This window comes from Scyliorhinus torazame, chromosome 14, assembly GCF_047496885.1.
Source record: "Scyliorhinus torazame isolate Kashiwa2021f chromosome 14, sScyTor2.1, whole genome shotgun sequence".
Lineage (NCBI taxonomy): Eukaryota > Metazoa > Chordata > Chondrichthyes > Carcharhiniformes > Scyliorhinidae > Scyliorhinus > Scyliorhinus torazame.
In genome coordinates, this window is record NC_092720.1 from 35,053,108 (window position 1) to 35,071,052 (window position 17,945).

Genomic DNA, 17,945 nt, shown 5'->3' on the forward strand with positions numbered 1-17,945 from the left:
AGTTTGTAGAGCTGTTGCAGTGCCCTGAAGTAGGAGAGGGCAGGGTTGGAAGAGACTGGGTATGGAAGTGGTGCCGGTGGCTTTAGGGAAGATGCAGAGCCGGATGGTTTCTCAGTGGAGTTTTCTAAAAGACTTTGGATAAGCTTGCGCTGCTGTTAGTGGAGATATTTGAGGATGTAGTGGCTAAGGGGGCACTGCCAGAGATGATGGGACAGGCATCCATTTCATTGCTGCGAAAAAAGGATAAGAACCTGGTGGAGTGTGGGTCGTATAGGCCAATATCTCTGCTGAATGTGGATGCCAAGAGTTTGACTTAAGGTGCCGGCGCTTAGGTTGGAGGAGTGCCTCCCAAAGGTGATTGGGGAGGATCAGACGGAGTTCATAAATGGTAGGCAGTTGATGGGGTCTTGAGTGGAGAGCTTTCTTCGGCAGAAAGGAGGGCGCCGGAGGTGGTGGTGACGCTGGATGCGGAGAAGGCGTTTGATCATGTGGAGTGGAGCTATTTGGTTGTGGTGTTGGAGAGATTTGGGATGGGGCCCAAGTTTGTGGCATGTGTTAAATTGCTGTATAACCAGTGTGCGCATGAATGAGGTAAATTTGGGGTACTCTCCGTTAGGGGAACGAGGCAGGGGTGGCCCATGTCTCCCTCCTGTTTGCGCTGGCGATAGAGCCCTTGGCCATAGCACTTAGGTGCTCCGATAAATGAAAGGGGATAGTGAGGCAGGGTGGCGGAGAGCAGAGGGTGTCTGTATGCTGCTGATCTGATGTTGTATATCTCCAACCCAGGTTCTTCGGTGGGGAATATAACGGGACTGCTTAAGAGATTTGTGGCTTTTCAGGCGAGAAGTGAGTGTATTGTGTTTTCTCCCGGGGCGGGAGTAGGTTTGGGGGGGGGTTGCCATTTTGGGTAGCGTTTGGGGGGTTGCCATTTTGGATAGCAAGTACACACTTCAGGTACTTGGGAGTGCAGGAGGTGCGGAACTGGGCCTAGCTCCATAAATTGATTTTTACGAGCCTGGTGGCTATGGTCAAGGTGGATTAATTCAGATGGAACAGCCTTTCACTATTGTTGGCAGGCTGGGTGCAGGTGGTTAAGATGAACATTTTGCCGCGGTTTTATTTTTATTTCAGTGTCTACCGATCGTTTTGCTGAAAACGTTTTTTATGGGGGTGGATTTTGGCGTTTTGTGTGGGCAGGTAAGGTGGCAAAGATTAGGAGGACGGTGCTTCAGAGAGGGTGCCAGCCAGGGGGTCTGGCCCTTCTAAACCTGATGTATTAGTATTGTGTGGTGACCCTGGAGGTGCGGGGCTGGAGCAGGGAGCCGGAGGCTTTGAGGGTGAGGATGGAGGCAGGCCCTTGAAAGGCGTTGAGGTTGTGGGCTCTTGTAACGTTACCGTTCCTGTTTGCCCCCGGGAAATACTCGGGGAGTCCGTTGGTGGTGACCACGTTGAAAGTATGGAAGTAATTTCAGCAGCACTTTAGGTTAGGGTTGGGGTCGAAGTTGATGCCGATCCGAGGGAACCATGGGTTTGAGCCAGCGAGGACGGATGCTAGGGTTCGGGGATGGGAGCGATGGAAATAAAGGACCTATTTCTAGAATGGCGGCTTGGGGGAGATGTTTGGGATTTCGAGGAGGGAGGTTTTCGGGTATATGCAGGCGAGATTTCAAGCTTTTTCTGACTTTTCCGGTGGCACCACCCTTGTTGTTGGAGGTGATGGGGCTGGAGGGTGGAGTCATCTCGGCGATCTATGGGATGATTTTGGAGTAGGATATGGCGTCCTGGGAGTGGTTTAAGGCCGTGAGGAGCAGCAGCGGATGGTGCTGGAGGAGGGGTTGTGGTGTGAGGTGCTGCGGAGGTGAATGCCTCAACCTCATGTACGAGGCTGGGGTTGATACAGCTAAAGGTCGTACATAGAGCACACCTGACAACGTCGAGGATACACCGGTTATTTGAAGGCATGGAGAATACTTGTGAGTGGTGTGGGAGGGGCTCGGCCAATCACGTACATATATTCTAGTCCTGCACTGAGGATAACAATTTATTAATTTTTTTAAAATTCACCGTATACTTTTAATAAAAATCTGTGGAATAGCATGTTGTCAGTTTGAAATGGGGAAACTTTAGTTAATTATGATTGTTACGCTGTTATGCTCATTATGCTGTTTTCTGCATTCAATTTTACAGATTCCGGAATTTGACAATCTCTATCTGGATATGAATGGAATTATCCATCAATGTTCTCACCCAAATGATGAAGATGTGCACTTTCGAATCTCTGAGGAAAAAATAATTGCTGATATTTTCCACTATGTGGAAGTATTATTTCGCATCATTAAGCCAAAGAAGATCTTCTTCATGGCAGTTGATGGTGTGGCTCCAAGAGCAAAAATGAATCAACAACGTGGCAGACGTTTTAGGTAAGAAAGCAGTTAAAAATAGTCAAGGCACTTGACATAGAGATTTTCCTCCCAGCTAATATCCAGTTCTAAAGAAATGCCTGTGAACACTGAGGACAACAATAGGGTTCAGATGTGATGCCTCTGTGGTGGTATGTATTAGGGGTCATGTGGGACTGTGAAGCCGTGATGCTATTGGCTGACAGATCCCGGGTCCTGGTTGGCTGCCGACTCCTGGCTCCGCCCTGAAGGCGGAGTATAAGAACCCGAGCTTCTCCCCGCCGCTTCATTCTGTTGCTGAGCTGCTGGGGACAAGTCTCGCTTAATAAAGCCTGAATCGACTTCATCACTTCTCGTCTCTCTCGTAAGTCATTGTGCGCTACAGCCTCTTGTTGTCACAGACTGCCTACATTCACTGTAACGGGTACCAATTCTTGGCCACTTGTATTTGGCACTAGACAATGAACAGCACTGTCAAATTGTATCCAGTAAGGAGTTAATTCATGCTTTCAGGAAAGATATCCAAAAGCAAAACTTTGGCAGTGCTGGAAATCTGAAATAAAAAACTAAAATGTTGGAAATACTGAGCAGGTCTCTCATCATCTGTGAAGTGAGAAACCAAGTCAGTGTTCCAGGTCATGACCTTCATCAGAATTGCTTGGTTGGGCGAATACAGCCATTGCCATTTGAATGTCAAAAGGCAATGGTTAGATTCTTTCTTGTTGGAGATGGTTATTACCTGGCACTTGTGTAGCCTGAATGCCACTTGATAGTAGAACACTACCGAGGATTTTGTTTGATTAATTTGGATGATAATTCAGTTCCAGAACATCACTGGAAGAATTCCTTCGGGAAGTGTCCTCGGCCCAACCATCTTTTTAAAATTAAATTTAGAGTACCCAATTGTTTTCTTCCCATTTAAGGGGCAATTCAGCGTGGCCAATACACCTACCCTGCTTATCTTTGGGTTGTGGGGGTGAAACCCACGCAATCACGTGGAGAATGTGCAAACTCCACACGGACAGTGACCCAGGGCAGGGATTCGAACCCGGGTCCTCAGCGCCGTAGGCTGCAGTGCTAACCACTGTGCCACGTGCTGTCCGAGGCCCAACCATCTTCAATTTCATTAAAGACCGTCCCTCCATCATAAGGTCAGAAGTGGGAAAGTGACAATTGCATAAGTGTTCAGTGCAATTTGTGACTCCTCAGATATTGATGCAGTCCATACTTGGATGGAGGAAGAGCTGGACAAGATTCATGCTTGGGGTGATAAATGGAAAGTGGCATTCACTGGGGTTGAGATGATTGGCCTCCAATAACCGCAACCATCTTTCTTTTTGCTAGGCATGACATGAACCAGTGGAGGTTTTTTTGGCCTGAATCTGATTGATTTAACTTTCGGTGTGGCTTGTCGATGCCACTATCTGTCAAATGCAGCATTGATATGAATTTAATAATAATCTTTATTGTCACAAGTAGGCTTACATTAACACTGCAATGAAGTTACTGTGAAAATCCCCTAGTCACCACATTCCAGCGCCTGTTTGGGTACACAGGGAGAATTCAGAATGTCCAATTCACCTTCTTGGACACTGAGGACAATTTAGCACGGTCAATCCACCTAACCCACACATCTTTGGACTGTGGGAGGAAACCGGAGCACCCGGAGGAAACCCACGCAGACATGGGAGAACATGCAGACTCCGCGCAGACAGTGACCCAAGCCGGGAACCTGGGACCCTGGTGAAACAACAGTGCTGACCACTGTGCTGCCCAATGCATTCACTCTGAACTCAGGAATTTAGCTCTTCTTCCTTTCCATGTTTAGACCATGGCTGTAACGAGAACTGAAGCAGAGGGGCCCTGGGAGAACCCAAACAATTGGAAATGTTATCAGGGTCCATACATACCCTTTGTCGCATCTAGTGCCTTCATCTGACCAATCATTGAAATTGACATGCTGGACTTCCGGGTGCGGCTATGCAGAGCTAGGTCGCATATTCGGCAGCTCCTGCTTGGAACGGACTTTTGGGCTCTTTTACAGGGCCCCCACGGCATTTGTTTGACATTTCCCGGTGTGGGAAGAAGGCGGCAATATTCCCCCGACAGTGTCCCCCAGGAAGGGTATGTCTCTTGGTTGCCAGACACACGCAGAAACAGTGAAAGATTTGGCTGCAACTACAGGATAAACAGGGCCTCTTCCAGCATGCAGGCGGGGGAAGGGCAAGCTTAAAGCTGCAAGCTGACCTGAGGGCCTGTATCAAAGGTGAATTCTAGCAGCAGAGGGAACAACTGTGAAAAGACCTCATCAAGGCCACTGAAGGGACTTCCGGTTGCGGTGATGCCTAGCTAGCCGCACGCTTCGGCGGCTCCAGCTCCGACGGACCTTCGGGCTCTTTTAAGAGCCTCAACGGGGAATTTTTCGACGACGCAACCCGGTGTGGGGCGTGTGAGAAGGGAGTTCCCCCCAAACGAAGGAGGAAAAAACCGGCGGCGGCGGCTGCAGCGCGAGGAATCGTCGACCAAAGGGTCAGAAAGAGAGAAGTACAAGATGGCGGCGGAGAAAGCGCAGGCGACATGGGGGCCTGAGCATGAAATTGTGAGACGGTGCGTGGAGCTGCTGAAGAGGGAGGTGCTGACCCCGTTGCTACAGGCAATTGAGGGGCTCAAGGAGACATTAAAGACCCAGGAGACAGAGCTCCGTGTGGTGGAGCAGAAGGTGACAGATATTGAGGACGAGATCCTGGGCCTGGCGGTTAAGACACAGACGCACGAGGCACTTCATAAAAAGTGTACTGAAAGGATCGAAGCCCTAGAAAATGGAGCGCGAAGGAAGAACCTTCGGATACTGGGTCTCCCTGAGGGTGTGGAAGGAGTGGACTGTGGAGCGTACGCAAGTACGATGCTGAGCTCACTGATGGGTGCTGAGGCCCCTACGGGCCCCTTGGAGGTGGAGTGGGCAAATCGGATTCCGGCGAGAAGACCAAAAGCGGGAGAACCACCCAGGGCGATAATCGTGCGATTTTACCGCCTTAAGGATAGAGAAGAGGTCCTGAGATGGGCTAAAAAGGTGCGGAGTAGCAGATGGGAGAATGCAGTGGTACGGGTATACCAGGATTGGAGTGCGGAGGTGGCGAGAAGGAGGGCGAGCTTCAACCGAGCCAAAGAGGTGTTGCATAAAAGGAAGGTGAAGTTCGGGATGCTGCAGCCGGCAAGACTATGGGTCACGTATCAGGAGAGACACCATTATTTCGAGACGGCGGAGGAAGCATGGACCTTCATCAAAGAAGAGAAATTGGATCGGAACTGAGGGACTGATGCTGCAGGAAATGTTATTGATAATGTTACAGTGGAAGTTAATTGAGAAGTAAACAGGGAAGGGGGGAGACATTGGGGAAATGTGGGCGCCGGTGAGGGGGGAAAGACGGGACATAGTTGGAGAATGGGGAAGGGGAGGGGGAGGGGAAAGGGAGCTGCGCCATAAGAGGCGGGTCAGGTAAAGGGATGTTCCCGCACCAGAAAGAATAAGGCGGGAAGACAGGCGCAAGGCGGATGGGAGTTCCCCACATGGGGAGGTCGAGGAGTGAGCAGGAGTAGCCGGGGTCAGTTGAAGTCAGCTGACTTACGGAAGTAATATGGGGGGAGCAATCAAGCTAGAAAGAGATCTAGCGGGGAGGGGAGGAGGGAGGGAGAAGGGGGGGGGGGGGACAACTGGGTTGCTGCTGCGGAAATCCAAAAGGAAATGGCTAAAGAGTGGGTGGGCGGGGATGGTGTGCGACGCTGGGGGAGCGAGCGGGAGCGCGGAGGCGGGATATGGGACTGGCCTAGAGAAGGTAATGGCTAGTCGACACGGGAGGGGGGCAGGTAGCCCCCTAGTGAGGCTGATCACGTGGAACGTGAGAGGCCTGAACGGACCGATAAAAAGGGCCCGAGTGCTCGCACATTTGAAAGGACTAAGGGCAGACGTGGTTATGCTCCAAGAGACGCACCTAAAGGTGGCGGACCAAGTTAGGCTAAGGAAAGGATGGGTGGGACAGGTGTTCCACTCAGGACTGGACGCAAAGAATAGAGGGGTGGCCATTTTGGTGGGGAAACAGGTCGCATTTGAAGCAAAGAACATTGTAGCAGATAGCGGAGGTAGATATGTAATGGTGAGTGGCAGGCTGGAGGGAATGGAGGTCGTGTTGGTTAACGTGTATGCCCCAAACTGGGACGATGCGGGATTTATGAGACGGATGCTGGGGCGTATACCGGACCTGGAGGTAGGAAACTTGATTTTAGGAGGGGACTTTAATACGGTGCTGGACCCGGGGCTAGATAGATCCAGCTCAAGGACCGGAAGAAGGCCGGCAGCGGCCAAGGTACTTAAGGGGTTTATGGACCAAATGGGGGGAGTGGATCCATGGCGATTTCTTAGACCTAGGGCTAGGGAGTATTCCTTCTTCTCCCATGTCCATAAAGTGTACTCCCGGATAGATTTTTTTGTTTTGGGAAGGTCGTTGATCTCTAGGGTGGAAGAAGCTGAGTACTCAGCCATAGCGGTTTCGGATCATGCCCCACATTGGGTGGACCTGGAATTAGGAGAGGAAAGGGAGCAGAGAACACTCTGGCGATTAGATGTGGGACTGATGGCGGATGAGGGAGTGTGTGCAAGAGTGCGGGGGTGTATTGAGAGATACCTGGAGGTCAATGACGATGGCGAGGTCCCTGTGGGAGTGGTATGGGAAGCACTAAAAGCGGTGGTCAGAGGAGAGCTGATCTCCATTGGGGCCCACAAAAGGAAAACAGAGGCCAAGGAAAGGGAAAGATTACTGGGGGAGATTTTAAGGGTGGATAGGGAATTTGCAGAGACCCCGGAGGAGGAATTGTACAGGGAGAGGAGACGACTCCAGACGGAATTTGACCTTCTGACCACCAGAAAGGCGGAGGTACTGTGGAGGAAGGCACAGGGGAGGAGGTATGAATATGGGGAAAAGGCGAGTCGCCTGTTGGCTCATCAATTGCGAAAGAGGGCAGCAGCGAGGGAAATAGGAGGAATTAGAGACGAAAGGGGAGACACGGTGCGAAGGGCAGGAAAGATAAATGAGGTGTTCAAGACCTTCTATGAGGAACTGTATAGGTCTCAACCCCCAGAGGGAGAGGAGGGGATGCGGCAGTTCCTGGACCAATTGAGGTTCCCGAAAGTGGAGGAGCGGGGGGTGGTAGGCCTGGGGGCACCGATTGGGGTGGACGAGGTTATTAAGGGACTGGGAAGCATGCAAGCAGGGAAGGCCCCAGGACCAGACGGGTTCCCGGTGGAGTATTACAGAAAATATGTGGACTTGTTGGCCCCGTTGATGGTGAGGACGTTCAATGAGGCCAGGAAAGGGGGGACTCTACCCCCGACGATGTCGGAGGCGACGATATCGTTAATTTTGAAGAGGGATAAAGATCCGTTGCAGTGCGGGTCCTATAGACCCATTTCATTGTTGAACGTGGACGCCAAATTGTTGGCAAAGGTACTGGCATCGAGGATAGAGGACTGTGTCCCGGGGGTGGTGCACGAAGATCAGACAGGGTTCGTAAAAGGGAGACAACTGAATGTTAACGTGCGACGACTATTAGGGGTGATAATGATGCCCCCAGTGGAGGGGGAGGCAGAGATAGTGGCGGCAATGGACGCAGAGAAGGCATTTGATAGGGTGGAGTGGGAGTATTTATGGGAAGTGTTAAGGAGGTTTGGGTTTGGGAACGGGTTTATTAGCTGGGTTAGACTTCTTTATGGGGCTCCAACGGCAAGCGTAGTTACAGGTCGACATAGATCGGAGTATTTCCGACTATATAGGGGAACAAGACAGGGATGCCCGCTGTCTCCATTGTTGTTCGCGTTGGCAATTGAACCTCTGGCCATGGCGTTGAGAGACTCCAGGAAATGGAGAGGGGTGATTAGAGGGGGAGAAGAACACCGAGTCTCGTTACATGCGGATGACCTATTGTTATACGTGTCGGACCCAGCGGGGGGAATGATAGAGGTTATGCGAATTTTGAGGGGGTTCGGGGATTTCTCGGGGTATAGGCTAAACATGGGAAAGAGTGAATTATTTGTGATACATCCAGGGGACCAGAGTAGAGAGATAGAAGGCTTGCCTCTAAGGAAAGTGGAAAGAAACTTCCGATACCTGGGGATTCAGATCGCTAGGAGCTGGGGAACCTTGCACAGACTTAATCTGACACGGTTGGTAGAACAAATGGAGGAGGACTTCAAGAGGTGGGACATGCAGCCTCTATCGCTGGCGGGCAGGGTGCAAGCAATTAAGATGATGGTCCTCCCGAGGTTCTTATTTGTATTTCAATGTCTCCCTATACTAATCACTAAGACCTTTTTTAATAAAATAGACAGGAGCATCACGAGCTTCGTGTGGGCAGGGAAAGTTCCGAGAGTAAGGAGGGGGTTCCTTCAGCGTAGTAGGGACAGAGGAGGATTGGCACTACCGAACTTGGGCGATTACTATTGGGCCGCCAATGTGGCAATGATACGTAAATGGATGATGGAGGGTGAGGGAGCGGCGTGGGAAAGACTGGAGAGAAAGTCCTGTAAAGGGACGAGTTTAGAGGCGCTGGTGACGGCGCCGCTACCGTTCTCACCTAAAAAGTTTACCACAAACCCGGTGGTGGCGGCAACATTGAATATCTGGGGACAGTGGAGGCGACAGAGAGGGGTGCGGGGAGCCCTGGTGGGGTCCCCAATCAGGAACAACCATAGGTTCGCCCCAGGAAGAATGGATGGAGGATTTCAGAGCTGGTTCCAGTTGGGAATTAGGAGGGTGGGAGATTTATTTATAGATGGGACTTTTGCGAGCTTGGGAGCATTGGAGGAAAAGTATAAGTTGCCCCGGGGAAATTTCTTGAGATATATGCAGGTGAGGGCATTTACTAGACAACAGGTGAGGGAATTTCCATTGCTCCCGACACAGGGGATACAGGACAGGGTGCTTTCAGGGGTGTGGGTCGGAGAGGGCAAGGTGTCAGAGATTTACCGAGAGATGAGGGAAGAGGGGGAGGAGTCGGTGGGCGAACTAAAAGGAAAGTGGGAAGAAGAACTAGGGGAGGAGATAGAGGAGGGTATGTGGGCTGATGCCCTAAGCAGGGTAAATTCCTCTTCCTCATGCGCCAGGCTTAGCCTGATTCAATTTAAGGTGCTACATAGAGCACACATAACGGGAGCAAGATTGAGCAGGTTCTTTGGAGTGGAGGACAAATGTGGGCGGTGTGGCGGGAGCCCGGCAAACCACGCACATATGTTTTGGGCATGCCCGGCACTGGAAGGGTATTGGAAGGGAGTGACGGGAGTGATTTCGCGGGTGGTGAAGGCCCAGGTCAAACCAGGCTGGGGGTTAGCTCTATTTGGAGTTGCGGAAGAGCCGGGAGTGCAGGAGGCGAAAGAGGCCGACGTTGTGGCCTTTGCGTCCCTAGTAGCCCGGCGCAGGATCCTACTCATGTGGAAGGAGGCGAAACCCCCCGGACTGGAGGCCTGGGTAAATGATATGGCGGGGTTCATTAAACTGGAGCAGATAAAGTTTGCCCTGAGAGGATCGGCTCAAGGGTTCACCAGGCGGTGGCAGCCATTTCTCGACTACCTAGGGGAACGTTAGAGGGAAGACAGATGACCAGCAGCAGCAACCCAGGGGGAGGGGGGGGGGGGGGAGGGGGGGTTTAGTTTAGGTCAAAGATAAAGGGGTTTTGTTACTTGTGTATTGTTTAAAATTTCTGTATTGTTATTGTTGCGTTTGCTTTGTAAGAGGGGAAAAATTGTTGTTTGGGAAAAAATTTTCAATAAAACATTTATAAAAAAAAAGAAATTGACATGCTGGGAGAGGGTTTAAAGACCCCGACCCCATCTCCCCAGGAGGACCCCCCTCGGCACCCTGGAGGTAAGTGTAAAGAGGGTACTCACCCCCTTGGTGTCCCTGGCTTTTAGGGATCAATAGTGATTGATTAGGGCCAGCGGGACTTTCAGCTGATATGGATGGGTGGGAAGTTGAGCATCCTGGGAGGCTGCAGCATTCTACTTCAAACTTGCTCATAAGATTGAAATTGATGCAAATGAGTTCTGATCAGCTCCTTGCCGTTTCTGGACGAAAACCTGATCTCGCCAGGGGGAGTGGGCTGGGAGACTCACAACGGGTTTGGTGCCAAATAATTTTGGGAAAACAGCTCAAGAAACTGATAATAGCTGAAGAAATATTTTACCCCAATTTAGCCATTGAATGGTCCAAATGTGCCTCAGGGAACTTGAGAATCCAACTGATACTCACTCCAAATGCGCAATTTGCGTTTGCATTTACTTCCGAGTCGTAGTTCAGGGTAAAGATTTCAAATGCCAAACCCATGCTTTTGAGAGATTGAGACCTTTAACTGAAAACTTTAACGGGTGTAGAGACAAATGATTATCATGAAAAATGTTATATTTATGGTTTGTTTAAAAGCCTCACTTTAGATATTGGAAGATTTACTTATGGAGAAGAAAGTGACAAATGTAAAATTTGTATTTTGGATCATTCGAGAGGAAAAATAATAATATAGTACCACCTGCTGGTCAGAGCCTACTAAACTGCTTGCAAATTTAATGCAGCTTAAAAAAATCTTGTACAACTGTCACAGAATAAACATTGGGCCTTCAGTTACTAGAAAGGTCTGTTATCTGTAAAATTTTAAATTATCTCAGCAGTACAGACGGTAATTGCAAGAATTGGAAATTTATGGGATTTTATGTAGACCTGATTTACGTATAGTAGTTTTCCATGGACCTTTCACCTTGCACCAATTTAATAAGTTGATCTTTGGCATTATATACGGCATGTCGAGAACAAATATACTCCACAGTCGCAATGTTGTTGGAGGGATAATTTGGTCCATTGCACAAATGCAATGCAGTCTCTATTGTAAAGTCATTCTGACCTTGCCTTGTACAACATTTCCATTTGTGTATGGATTTATAATTTTAAAAGTTTTTTAAAAAAAAGCAGGGATGCAAAGCAAGAATTGGAGAGTGGAACAACTGGATTGTTCTTAGAAAAATAATGAGCAGGTGCAGATTTGATGAGCCAAAGGGCCTTGTGCAGTAATTATCTGTTGGACTCTGTGGAGTTCTTCGCAAGCTGGGAGATGCAAAATTGAGGTAATATATACCACAAGGGGTGAGAAGGTGTAGCTACAGGACAAATTTCCATTGTAAGTATACATTGAAGCTTATTGTTAAGCAGGGCACACACAAACAACAGAAGTATGGTTTTGCAGAGATTAAATGTTTGCAGATTGTTGCAAAAATTATACTTGTTGATCTTGGAGGTTGGGAACTTCTACTACTGACGGAGATCGGACATCCGCATGGGCACAGTTCTGTAATTAAGAGTTCTTCGGGCCCAGTGTGCCTGCACATAACCGTGTGAACAGCCAGGTCAAGTGACTTGGTGCGATGCACCATCACCAGCAAGTGTCCCAGGCAGCAGACAGGGAACAGTACCAAAACTGGAGAGGAGGCAGGGAGAGGCCCCAAAAAGGAAGTCCCAGGTAAGGAACAGAGACGGGGCCTGTGGTAGTATGTATTGAGGGGTCATGTGGGACTGGAAGCCCTAGTGTCATTGGCTGACAGATCCCGGGTCCTGGTTGGCCGTTGACCTCAAGCTCCGCCCTGAAGGCGGAGTATAAGAAGCCGGAGTCTTCCCCCGCAGGCCAGTTTACTATCGAGCTGCGGGGGAACAGTCACGCTCAATAAAGCCTCATCGACTTCACTCTATTCGTCTCACGGAGTCTTTGTGCGCTACAATTTATTAAGCGTGCCTAAAAAGGACTATGGAGCTCAGGATCATTCCGGAATGCCTGGGGATCAGCCCCCACGCAGTGAACGCGGCAGCAGCCTTCAAACACTGGCAGACTTGCTTCGAGGCCTACCTCAGAACGACCACCGGCCGAGTCTCAGAAGACCAAAAACTGCAGGTCCTGCACTCGAGGGTGAGCACGGAGATTTTCTCCCTCATCGAAGACTTGGACGATTTCCAGACGGCGTTCGCAGCACTGAGAAGTCTATACGTTCGCCCAGTTAACCAAATCTACGCTCGCTACCAGCCCGCGACGAGACGGCAAGCTCCCGGAGAATTGATGGACGAGTTCTACGCCGCGCTGCTGATTTTGGGACGAGCCTGCAGCTGCCCGTCGGTGAACGTAAACGAACACACGGACATGTTAATGCGCGATGCTTTTGTGGCAGGTATGCAATCCTCCCAAATCCGCCAAAGACTTCTAGAAAAAGAGTCGCTAGGACTCTCAGAGGGACGGGCCCTAGCAGCCTCCCTAGACGTGGCCGCGCGTAATACCCGCGTCTACGGCCCCGACCGCGCGGCAGCCCATTGGGCCCCGTACGTACCCGTTGCGGCAAACCCCCCACCCCCCCCCCCCCGGACACCCCACAGGCTTGCGCAGTCCAAACGCCGAGTCGCACCGGGGGCGCCCGCTGCTATTTCTGCGGCCAGGCGAAACACCCCCGACAGCGCTGCCTGGCCCGCGCAGCTATCTGCAAAAGCTGCGAGGAAAAGGGCCATTATGCGGTTGTGTGCCAGTCCCGCGAGGTCGCCGCCGTCCCGGGAGCACAGGGAGCCCTGCAAGCAGTTTACGCGCCCCAACCCCCCCAGCACGCCATGTACGACCCGCAGGCGCAGCAGCTCTGGGTCCCGACCACCGCGGTCCCGGGAGAACTGGGAGCCCTGCACGCCGCCTACGCTCCCCAACCCCCCTCCCCGCAGCCCATGTATGACCCGCCGCCGGCGCTACCACTTTGGGTCCCGGCCAACACTCTCCACGGAGAGGAAGGAGTTAGGGTCCCTAACGCCACCCTAACCCCCAACCCGAGCCCCACGCCTGACCCGCCGGCGCCACCTACTTGGGCCCCGACCACCGCTGTCCCCGGTGAGGGAGCTCCGCGGGGTCCTAGCGCTCGCGGCCCCACGCCTGACCCGCCGGCGCCGCCGACTTGGGCCCCGACCACCGCTGTCCCTGGTGAGGGAGCTCCGCGCGGTCCTAGCGCTCGCGGTCCTAGCGCTCGCAGTCCTAGCGTTCCCCAGCACACCATGTGCGACCCGCAGACGCCGCCATTTTGGGTCCCGACCACCACGAGGGGAGGAGGGGCGCCGATGTGCGACCCGCAGACGCCACCATTTTGGGTCCCGGCCACCACGAGGGGAGGAGGGGCGCCGCCATCTTGGACCGCCCCAGACCTGTACGCGCATGGGGGCGGCCATTTTGTCCACCCCCGCCGCCATCTTGTGACCCCCCAGCCACGTGTGATGTATGGGGGCGGCCATTTTGTTCATCCCGACGCCATCTTGGACGGCAACAACGGACCCCACTCCACTACTACAACCACGGCTCGCTTCGGTTACGCTCGATCAAGCTTGGCCCCGGACACTCCAGACGACGACGACATCGGTCCTAATAAACGGCCACGAGACGCCATGCCTAGTCGACTCCGGGAGCACGGAAAGCTTTATACACCCCGACACGGTAAGACGCTGTTCCTTGACCACCTATCCCAGCGCACAAAAGATTTGCCTAGCTGCAGCATCCCACTCCGTACAGATCCAGGGATTCTGCATAGTTACCCTAACGGTGCAGGGGAGGGAGTTCAAAAACTACAAACTAAACGTCCTTCCCCAACTCTGTGCCCCCACCTTGCTGGGATTAGATTTCCAATGCAATCTACAGAGCCTTACGTTCAAATTCGGCGGCCCCATACCCCCACTCACTATCTGCGGCCTCGCAACCCTAAGGTGCAACCCCCGTCCTTGTTTGCGAACCTCGCCCCGGATTGCAAACCCGTCGCCACTAGGAGCAGACGGTACAGCGCCCAGGACCGGACCTTCATTCGGTCCGAGGTCCAGCGGCTACTAAAGGAGGGCATAATCCAGGTCAGCAATAGTCCCTGGAGAGCACAGGTGGTAGTAGTGAAGACAGGGGAGAAACAAAGGATGGTCATTGACTATAGCCAGACCATCAACACGTACACACAGCTAGACGCGTACCCTCTCCCCCGCATATCCGACATGGTCAATCGGATTGCCCAATATAAAGTCTTCTCCACCGTGGACCTCAAGTCCGCCTACCATCAGCTCCCCATCCGCCCAAGTGACCGCAAGTACACAGCCTTCGAGGCAGACGGGCGATTATACCATTTCCTACGGGTCCCTTTTGGCGTCACAAACGGGGTCTCGGTCTTCCAACGGGAGATGGACCGAATGGTTGATCAACATGGGTTGCGGGCCACGTTCCCGTATCTCGACAATGTAACCATCTGCGGCCACGATCAGCAGGACCACGACGCCAACCTCCAAAAATTCCTCCAGACCGCCAAAGCCTTGAACCTCACGTACAACGAGGACAAGTGCGTTTTTAGCACCGACCGTCTAGCCATTCTGGGCTACGTAGTGCGCAATGGGATAATAGGCCCCGACCCCGAACGTATGCGCGCACTCATGGAATTTCCCCTCCCACACTGCCCAAAAGCCCTGAAACGCTGCTTGGGGTTCTTTTCGTACTACGCCCAGTGGGTCCCCCAGTACGCAGACAAGGCCCGCCCCCTAATACAGACCACGACCTTCCCTCTGTCGACAGAGGCTTGCCAGGCCTTCAGCCGCATCAAAGCGGATATCGCAAAGGCCACGATGCGCGCCATCGACGAGTCCCTCCCCTTCCAGGTCGAGAGCGACGCATCCGACGTAGCTCTAGCGGCCACCCTTAACCAAGCGGGCAGACCCGTGGCCTTTTTCTCCCGGACCCTCCACGCCTCAGAAATCCGCCACTCTTCAGTAGAAAAGGAAGCCCAAGCCATAGTGGAAGCTGTGCGACATTGGAGGCATTACCTGGCCGGCAGGAGATTCACTCTCCTCACAGACCAACGGTCGGTAGCCTTCATGTTCGATAATGCACAGCGGGGCAAAATCAAAAACGACAAGATCTTAAGGTGGAGGATCGAGCTCTCCACCTTCAACTATGAGATTTTGTATCGTCCCGGAAAGCTGAACGAGCCGTCCGATGCCCTATCCCGCGGCACATGTGCCAACGCACAAATTAACCGCCTCCAAACCCTCCACGAGGACCTCTGCCACCCGGGGGTCACTCGGTTTTACCACTTCATCAAGTCCCGCAATCTCCCATACTCTTTAGAGGAGGTCCGTACAGTCACAAGGGACTGCCACATCTGCGCGGAATGCAAGCCGCATTTTTTCAGGCCAGATGGAGCGCACCTGATTAAGGCTTCCCGCCCCTTTGAACGCCTCAGTCTCTATTTCAAAGGGCCTCTCCCCTCCACCGACCGCAACGCATATTTTCTTAATGTAGTGGACGAATACTCCCGCTTCCCTTTTGCCATTCCCTGTTCTGACATGACCGTGGCCACAGTCATTAAAGCCCTGAACAGCATCTTCACACTGTTCGGTTACCCCGCATACGTCCCCAGCGACAGGGGGTCCTCTTTTATGAGCGGCGAGCTGCGCCAGTTCCTGCTCAGCAAGGGCATAGCCTCAAGCAGGACGACCAGCTACAACCCCCAGGGGAACGAGCAAGTAGAAAGGGAGAACGGCACGGTCTGGAAGGCCGTCCTACGGTCCAGGGACCTCCCAGTTTCACGGTGGCAGGAGGTCCTCCCGGACGCTCTCCATTCCATCCGGTCGTTATTATGTACGAGCACTAATCAAACGCGTCATGAGCGTCTCCTTGTCTTCCCAAGGAGGTCCTCCTCTGGAATGTCAGAGGTAGATTCTTTACACAGAGAGTGGTGGGCGTGTGGATTGCACTGCCAGCAGAGGTGGTGGAGTCAGAGTCATTAGGGACATTTAAGCGACTCTTGGACAGGCACATGGACAGCAGTACATTGAAGGGGGAGAGGTTAGGTTGATCTTAGATTAGGATAAATGGTCAGCACAACATCGTGGGCTGAAGGGCCTGTACTGTGCTGTACTGTTCTATGTTCTATGTCGCTGCCGACCTGGCTGGCGGCCCCATGACCCATCCTGCTCCGAAAGCATGTGCGGGCACATAAGGCGGACCCGTTGGTCGAAAGGGTTCACCACCTCCACGCGAACCCCCAGTACGCCTACGTGGAGTACCCCGACGGCCGACAGGACACGGTCTCCCTGCGGGATCTGGCGCCCGCCGGCAACACGCACACCCCCCCGACACCATCAACCCACCCCCCCCCCCACCTTCCTGCCACCGCCGCACCCCGCGACCGCCCCCTTCCCAGGAGGATCGGTTCCCCTCCCCTCAGCACCGACCAAGAATCAAACCCGAGCTGAAACCGTACGGCTCCTGGAGGCGACAACACTGGTACAAGCACCACCACCACCGCCGGGGCCGAGGCGATCGACACGGACGACCAGACCGCCCGACCGACTCGTGGCGTCGATGTAAAACAAATATGGACTGTTCACAAGAACATTTTGCTTTTCTTCCTATACCCTCTGTAAATAGTTGCAACAGGACGAAATTGTCCAATACTGTATTGCCATGTGAATGTTTTGTCCTCCCAGGACCAGCCCTGTAAACCCTTACCACCATACGAAGCATCACCCCGCCGGGTTCATTTTTGACAAGGGGTGAATGTGGTAGTATGTATTGGGGGTCATGTGGGACTGGAAGCCCTAGTGTCGTTGGCTGACAGATCCCGGGTCCTGGTTGGCCGTTGACCTCCAGCTCCGCCCTGAAGCCGGAGTCTTCCCCCGCAGGCCAGTTTACTATCGAGCTGCGGGGGAACAGGCACGCTTAATAAAGCCTCATCGACTTCACTCTATTCGTCTCACGGAGTCTTTGTGCGCTACAGGGCCCAGTTAAGCTAAGGGGGGAAAAAAGAGGAGCATAGAAAGAAGCTATGATTAGGAAAAGGGCTGCAGTGAAGAAGGCACCCAAAGGTCGGTGACTGCCCTGTGGGTCATTGGGGAAAGGGTACGTCTTTGGAACAGTAGTGTTCTGCTTGGCACAGCTAAAGATCTGAAATTGTCCCTGTAATTTGGTGCTGAGTGAGTACTCTGGGATCTTGGGCAACAGAATGTCTGGAGACAAAGTTGAACTGCTGCGAGGTGGACTGCAGTTTATGCTGTGTGGTAATTGAAGACGGCCCTGGTGCCCTGAAGATTCAGAATGGCAGCTGAAGTTTGTTGAATCTATGGCTAATAGAAGAGGGTGAAAAGGTATGATTCAGAAAGGCACGATTTGGAAAGGCACAATAGATACATGTATGATTGTGGACTTTGCTGGGGCTGATAAAGTAACATCGAACTGTCTAGTGCCACTAACACACATATGTTCACAAGTGTCAGCCACCTGATCCATGGAGAGGAGGGACCTAGCAACTGGGCCGTGCGTTCTCAATGAAAGCTATATTTTTTTAAATTGTGATATTGGATGGATCGCAGTGGGGAATGTGGTAAAATTAATTATTTTCAGGAGTGCACATGTGGAGGATCAGAAGGTGTGCAGGCATATAAGTGGTACAGTGTGTCAGGAATGGACAAGGTGGAA

At 52.3% G+C, this 17,945-nt stretch overlaps 1 protein-coding gene across 3 annotated transcripts in view; it reads left to right on the top strand.

Annotated features, from left to right (window-relative positions):
• xrn1 (5'-3' exoribonuclease 1) overlaps window positions 1-17,945 on the top strand; it is a 169,882-nt gene that overhangs the window by 23,266 nt on the left and 128,671 nt on the right. For all 3 annotated transcript variants that reach the window (XM_072473914.1, XM_072473915.1, XM_072473913.1), the window contains one exon: window positions 2,188-2,420. In XM_072473914.1, coding sequence (XP_072330015.1) covers window positions 2,188-2,420 — 233 coding nt within the window. The remainder of the gene's footprint in view (window positions 1-2,187; window positions 2,421-17,945) is intronic.